The sequence below is a fragment of the Myotis brandtii genome, unplaced genomic scaffold (genome assembly GCF_000412655.1).
Source record: "Myotis brandtii unplaced genomic scaffold, ASM41265v1 scaffold203, whole genome shotgun sequence".
In the NCBI taxonomy this organism is placed as follows: domain Eukaryota; kingdom Metazoa; phylum Chordata; class Mammalia; order Chiroptera; family Vespertilionidae; genus Myotis; species Myotis brandtii.
The window spans coordinates 728,911-736,820 of record NW_005357559.1 but is presented as its reverse complement, the minus strand read 5'-3'; the positions used below and the strand labels follow the sequence as shown (position 1 = coordinate 736,820).

Below are 7,910 nucleotides of genomic sequence, written 5' to 3'. Positions count from 1 at the left end.
ACAATACAGGTTCTTCCTTGTTGGTGTCATTCATAAAAGCTTAAAATGTAGCAAAACAACAACAACACAGAGATAGAAGTTGCTTGATCTTTCTTGCTATAGTTACTAAAGACATAACTCCCAATTTTCCTATTTGGCCATTGTTTTTATCTTCCTTATTTTTATCTTCATGTCATTCTGGTGTTTTCTCTTCTAAACCTTATTATAAACATTCTCAGCCACTCATTTTCTAGATTTTACATAAGATCACCTAGTGTCTGAAAGCAGAAGAGCAAGAGAATTTTTTGATGGTTTTACGTTTTGTTTATTGATCTTTGCTCTAGTTTTTCTGGAAAACCATTTACCTTGCAGAAGTACTTTAGACTCTTTTTTAATGGCCCTACTTGATACATCTTTCCTTGACTGCCTTCCTTAGTTCCTTTTGCCTTTCCTTATCTTTCAATCACAGATATCAAGTTTCAGCTCTAGGCTACCCATGGAGGTAGGTTGTAGGAGAAAACCTATGACCTAGTCACAATTTAGTGAAGTAGAAAAGCAAAGCAAACAAAATTAAAACGAACAAAAATATTTGGAAATTAGTCCACTATAATATAGTAAGGCTTTTGGCATATGCAATACAATGCCCCCAAAATAGAAGCAAAAAAATCTTTTGTTGAGCTCCTCCTGTTGGCTAAGCTAAGTGCCATTTATTTAACTCATGTAATCCTTATAAATAATTCTGTGACATAGTGTTCCCAGAGTAAGAAGGTACCTGAGGTAATAGAGCTTCTTGAGCATAGATAGCTATGAGTTTCTTAGCTTTGCATCTCTCTGCATAACAGTGTTCATGGGACACAGTAGCCCTCACACAAAATGCTTATTTTCTGATTGAATGCATTGAAAGGCATATGTTTTCAATGCCAAAAGTATAGAAATCCTACAAGCAAATGGTTCACTTTGCTTTAGGATTAGGAGAAATGTGGTCAAAGGAGAACTGAGACAAAAAACTTCCTTGTAGCAGTTGACTCTTGACCTGGAACTTCAGTAAGTAAATATTTGCTTATAAATAGGCTTCTTATTGCAAACCTATTTTAAAAAAATACTCTTTTTTATTATCTATTAAACAAAGGTATATGTTTATATAATTCAGCTATTTCAACAGATTATTTGGCACTCTAAATGATTTTGAAATTTTTTTAAAATGATCTTAAATTTTAAATGATCTTAAAAATAAAGCAACAGTGTCTTTGTTTCTGACTTTGTCCAATAATTCCCACTTTTCCTTTGAAAGTTGATTTCTTTGAGATTTTTTTCAAATAATCATTTTCAGATCATGTACTTTCTCTCTTCTCATTAGAACTTGCAGCACAATTCTTGTAAAAAATTTATTGTAATATGTGCTTTTATTAAACATAAGCAGACTTAAGTCTATTAATAGAATTTTCTTTTAAAAATATACTTAGGCCCAGTGCAGACTGTTGCTGAAGGCAGCAGTGGGGGCCCTGGTGGCAGCTGCTCGGAGGGGTGCTGTGGCAACAGCTGCGCCCGCGGGTGTTATAAAATGGTGGATTCTGAGGAGCTGAGGAATATGGTTTCTTCTAGTTTTAGGTTTCTGAACTACAATGAACAGCCACTGTTGCTAGGCTTTGCTGGGCGGAATAAAAGTGGGTGCAAGCATGACCTGATAAGGGCATTGCATTTATTGAAGAGCAGCAGTAGCCTTGCACTTCAAATTAAAAGTTGAGGATTGTGGCTTCTTGCACTGAGAGAGGATCTGTCCAGGAGCCACCCTGCTCCAGAGAGAGGGAAAGACGGAGAGAAATATCAAAGTGAGAGAAACACATCTGATTGGTTGCCAACTGCAAGCGCCCTGACTAGAACCTGAGCTGGGGAGGAGCCTGAAACCAAGGATTTTCTTTTCTTTCTTTTTTTTTTAATTTATTAAGTTATTACGTATGTGTCCTTATCCCCACGTTACCTCCTATCCCCCCACTCATGCCCCCTGTTGTCTGTGTCCATTGGTTAGGCCTATATGCTTGCATATAAGTCCTTTGGTTGATCTCTCCCGTTTACCCCCACCCTCCCCTATCTTCCCTCTAAGGTTTGAAGGTCTGATCGATGCTTCTGTCTCTATTTTCATAAAGATTTGAGACTCACCTGGTGGTCAGAGAAGTGAGACTTCTATACAGTCTGGAGGTAACGACTGACCAAGAAAGCTGCATATTCTCTGAGCTTCCAAATCTGGAGGAGTGGTTGTCCAGCTGAGCTGTGACTGGCTGCAGGTTGGGGGAAGGGCTTCTCTTGGCAGCTGGAATTGAAAGGTCAGGGGACGCACCGGACTCACAGGCCACCAGCAAAGTGAGGACGGAGATTTCCGGTGCATCCACTTCTCCCTGCAGAGCCCAGCTTCCCGAAGAAACCCACCTCAGTCCAGTCCTTCTTTCAGGGCCCAATGGCGTCTGATGCAGCTCTGGCAGAACTCCCGGCAGAAATCAAGTGTCCCGTCTGCTTGGATGACCTGAAAGACCCTGTCACCATCGAATGCGGGCACAACTTCTGTCGCTCCTGCATCCAGCAGTCTTGGGCTGATCTGCAGGACAGGTTCCCTTGCCCTGTGTTCAGTCACTCATGCCAAGAGAGGGACTTGAGGAACACCCAGCTGGAAAAGATGGCTGACAGGGCCAAGGCCCCCCAGACCACCAGGGGCAAGAAGAAGCAGCAGGGAGAGACGCGCTTATGTGAGAAGCACAACAGGGCCCTGACCCTCTTCTGTGAGGAGGACCTAGAGCTGTTGTGTCTCCTGTGCGCTCAGCCCCCTGACCACCAGGGCCACCAGGTGAGGCCCGTGGCGGAGGCTGCCTCTTATCACAGGCAAAAGCTCAGAGGTTACGCTGAGGTCCTGAAGAAGCAGTTGGCAGAAGCTCAGAAATCACTAAACATTCAAAACAAAACGTCCTCAGAACTGAGAAAGCAGGTGGAAACCGAAAAGCTGGAAATAAGCTCTGACTCTGAGCTCCTGAGGCAGTTGTTAGAACGTGGGCGAGAAGCGGTTTTTTCAGGATTAGCTGATAAAGAAAAGGAGATTGAAAAGAAACTCAGGGCTAATATAACCAAATTTTCAGAGTACAGTTCCACAGTCAAAGGCCTGCTAAGTCAGATAGCAGACTGCAGGGTGCTGACGGATGCAGAATTGCTGTTACAAGTCAAAAGTTTCGACAAGAACTCTCAAGTGCCCCCACCATTAATGCTTTCAAAACAGTTATGGGAGGAAGGCTTCAGTTTTCCTTTCCAGTATTCTGCTTTGCAGAGAATTACAAAGACATTTAGAGTAGATATCATTCTAGACCCTGAAACAGCACACCCTACCCTGACTGTCTCTGAGGATAAAAAATGTGTGCAATATACAAAGAGAAGGCAAGACGTTCTTGATTCTCCCAAAAGATTTATAGTCGACACAGTTGTCCTGGGGTTTCCATACTTTCATTCCGGCAGGCATTTCTGGGAGGTAGAAGTGGGAGACAAAACCAAATGGAAGATTGGAGTTTGCAAAGGTTCTCTGTCCACCAGGTTGAGGAGCCCGACGGCCGCTCAGGGATGCTGGCAGATTAGGCGGCACGGGAATGACTATGATGCCCCGGGAGCTGGCCCCATCCCTCTCTTGTCTGAATTGAAGCCCAGAGACATCGGCATTTTCCTGGACTATGCGATGGGGGAGGTCTCATTTTATAACATGGCTGACAAATTGCACATCTTTACTTTCGATGACATTTTTAATGAACCTCTTAGGCCTTATTTCTGCGTAGGACATGACTCAGAACCTCTTAGGATCTCTATAGGAACGGACTGAATGAAAACTTTCTAAGAGACTGAACCAGTTTAATAATTATTTTTTTTAAATGGAAGGTGTGTGTGAATTAATGCAATAGTGGGTATCATATTAATATGAGAGTAAATCTAATCTCCCTTCACTGGAAGGTGAAAGGAAGAAATGTTTGGTAAACACGGGTGGTCCTGTTAAACACATGAGTCAGGAAGAGAGTTTCATTTTGTTTCAACAACAGGGGACAAGATCTGAGGATTGCCCGGGTCCCACCGCACTCTTGGTTCAAGCTCTACCCAGTGCTTGGGATCTTCTGTAGCTGTTTACTTCGCTTCTTTACTCTTGAATTGGCCTGGGGTTCCTAAATCCCCCTTCCCCTCCAGGGTATTCTCTGACCTGGACTCCTATGGTACCTTTGGGCTCCCTGCCTTATTTCACTGATCCTAAAGGGCAGAAATCCTAGTCCTCTGTAAGCTACAAACCAGGGTCTGTCTTAGTAGTTTTTGTATAGATGGTGCTAGCACAGTATTTGCCTCCTGAATAGCATGCTTAACATTTAAATTGCTTTTGTGGTTTTTCTGTTTTGCTAGTTCTGGTGCTGAGTTTCATTTCCTTTTTTTGTTTGCAGTGTTCATTATTGTGTTTAAAGTGTGTAGTTGGTCTCCTAGATGACACGTTGGAACCTGAGCATCCTAACGTTAACTACAACTTTTTCTCTGTAAACCAAAGTTCATCCCATAAGCCTTAGAAATGGACTAGATCCAAATGGAATTTAAAAATAAATAAGAATTAATCCATCTAAAAAGAATTAAAAAATAAAACTCGAGAATTGCATCATAGACATCGCTACCCACAAACTCCTGAAGGTCCTTTTGATTTATCCACATTCAGATCTTCAGTTTTCAGTTTGGCTGGTAGCTCATCACCTGTAGAAACTGACCTGGCTGTGGCTGGAATCCACAGGTTGCCTTCCACTTCTGTGACATCTCTCACCGTCCTTCCCTGTTGGTTCTGTGTTGCTTCAAGATACTAAGCCCATGCTTGAGATGCAGCAGCCATGTCCTCCAATCCCTCCTGCCCATCCTGATGTGCAGTTAAAAAACTTGCCCTTTTATGATGTGCTTGATGTTCTCATCGAGCCGACGAGTTTAGCTCAAAGAAGTATTGAATGGTCTCAAGAGGAGTTGTTTATTCTTACTCTGACCCCTCAACAGGTTATAGAGATATGCATATCCAGAATTCGTTTGCCAGATGGTGGGAAAAATTATAGAGCCCAAGTTCAGCTGAGACTTTGCTTGGCAGAGACAAGTTGCCCTCAAAAAGATGGCTATCTCGAGAATTTATCTATAAAAGTAAACGGGAAGCTTGTTCCTTCATCTAAGTATGCACCACCACCACCACCTCCTAATGCAACGATTAAACAGAGGTGCCCTGGATACACTGTGAATATTACATCTTTAGTTAGGTTATCTTCAGCTGTGTCAAACCAGATTTCCATCTCTTGGGCATCAAACATTGGAGAGAATTACTCCATGTCTGCCTATCTTGTACGACAGCTCACATCAGCCATGTTATTACAGAGATTAAAAATTAAAGGTATTAGAGACCCTGATCATTCTAGAGCACGAATTAAAGAAATATTTACTGCAGATCTTGAAAGTGAAATTGTTATAACGGACCTTGCGGTATCCTTGATGTGCCCGTTAGGGAAAATGAGGTTGACAAACCCATGCCGAGCAGAGACTTGTATACATCTACAGTGTTTTGATGCTGCCTTATATCTGCAAATGAATGAGAAGGATCCCACCTGGGTATGTCCTGTGTGTAAAAAAGAAGCTGCCTATGAAAGTTTAATTTTAGATGGGCTTTTAATGGAAATTCTCAATAACTGTTCCGATGTAGATATGATCAAATTCCAAAAAGATGGCTGTTGGTATCCACTGAGACCAAATAAAGAAGCTAAGGAAGGATCCAGCCAACAGGGTACAGAAATAGAAAGTTCACGTGTCCTCCAACGCACTAAGAATTGTTCATGGATTTTAGACCCCACTATTCATACAAGAGTGATAGTGGCCCCCAGTAAGCTTAGTTCAGAGATTCCAGCCAGTCAGGCAAGGAAGAAGAAATTGGATGTGACTGACCTACCAACAGAAAGGTCTTCTGATGAAGAGGGAGGCCCCCCTGCTAAAAGGAGGTGAATCTTTATGTCAGTAACACAAAGCAGCCCAACCAAAGGGGTTCTCGTGTATCAGCCATCTTCTGTAAGGTTGCCCCGTGTGACTTCAGTTGATCCTGCTGCTATTCCGCCTTCATTGACAGACTACTCGGTACCATTCCATCACACGCCGATCTCAAGCATGTCATCAGATTTGCCAGGGGAACTAAGAAGTGATATTAATCATGAACTGCAGCTTGGAACATGTTCTGGTACGTGCAACAGTGAATTCAAAATTTATGGAATGGAAACAGCTTGATTATTTCAAAAATATGACTGCCTTTTTATTACTAGTGATGTATTGTCAGGTGCAAATGGTGCTCAAAAGTTGTCATGAAAATTTGAAAATGTTAAACATTTACATATTTAATCATGTAGCAATCATGTTTTGTTAAAGTTCATGGCTCCAGTAAGGGAAATATGTTATTAATAAGACATGTAGAGTCAGTTTCATATAAAGACACATTTAAAATCTAAACGCAACAATTTTAACTGTTAATAGAACAAACATTTAGAATGTACCATCAGAATTTTTAACACAATCTACTTTTTAGTTAAAAATAATTGACCACATTTTCAACCATGAAATACTTAGGAGGGCATAAATACATATCCATATAACCTATTGTTTCAATTTGAACTTACGGTGAAATAAACAGCTTTTTGCTAAACTTATGAAACAAGTAACATTAATCAGTATTTATGAAACTTCAACTATTTTGTATGAATTTTAATAGTCTACTTAAAATGTAAAAGGCAAGAACTTGATAATGAAGGTATTGAAAGGAATAACATCTGACATGCTATATCAAATTTTAGAGATAATTATTTGAGGAAAAAATTGTTTCAGTGAGGAATATTTATACTAGAACATTATTGGATTTCATATAGATGGCATCTGTGTAATGTTGGGGAGACAGAGTAGAACTTCAACCAAAAGTTTAGAAAACTGTCTAGGTATTTTATTATGCATTACATAATTCACCATATTCATTGATCCCTGGATGAGGTGTCAAAAGATACAGATCAAGTTAATCAGATCTAGTTAATCTCTTAAATCAACATGAAATAATAAAGAATTGCAGTACTAGTGCATCTAAAGAGCTGAGAATTGAAACGATGAAAATAGAAGAGTTTTGCACCTCAGTGGGCAGCCTTCAGTTCGGGAGCTGTAAAAAAAACAGTCCAAAAATTACATCAAGCCAGTGTTTATTTCAATTGAAGTTATAAAATGGGAATAGTTAAACATTTAGAAACTGAGCACTTATGAGTGATTTGGCTTCAATACAAATATTCCAACAGAGCAATACTTTTAGCTTTAGAAAAGTGTCTGTTACTCAAGTATTCAAGTGGACTGAGTGATTCAAAAAACATTAAAAGTGATTACTTGAACATGTGAAATTAACCAACTATAAAAGCAGCAGGTATTACAAAAAGAAAAATGTCATACCATTTGAAGCAAAATAAAATTAAGCCAATTAAATGACATGCCAATAAAGTATTTTTGTGACTGAGTCAATAATGGAGATGTGGATGTATAAAACTCACAGGAGGTATTATAAGGGTTAGACAAATTTTAAGTGTTCAACAGGAGCAGAGAAAGGATTTACTGAACAAGGTCATTAATGTGAAAAACTCTGCCTATGGAGATAGGTCACCTGTTGATGACCAGTTTAATGAGGAAGTTGGAAAAGTTTGTTCTGATTCCCTTTTTCCATTGTTGGCTCAAACCCTACTGTATCATATAGCTCATGACAGATGTACAAAATGAAAAAAGTCATATCAGCAGGTTTGTTTTTACATGATTTATAAATGGAATGATTTCTTTAAAATGATTGGTGCTATAGCTTTTATCACTTGATAAGCATTTTAAGCATAGCTTCTTTAGAGATTATA

At 39.9% G+C, this 7,910-nt stretch overlaps 1 protein-coding gene across 1 annotated transcript; it reads left to right on the top strand.

Moving 5' to 3' along the window:
* Window positions 1-1,506: 1,506 nt before the first annotated feature.
* LOC102263799 (E3 SUMO-protein ligase PIAS2-like) lies at window positions 1,507-6,273 on the top strand. The gene is given in 4 exon segments (XM_014538899.1): window positions 1,507-1,718; window positions 4,606-4,786; window positions 4,788-5,803; window positions 5,870-6,273. Coding segments are annotated over 4 exon segments (1,779 nt in total). The 5' UTR covers window positions 1,507-1,540.
* The last annotated feature ends 1,637 nt before the right edge of the window (window positions 6,274-7,910 follow it).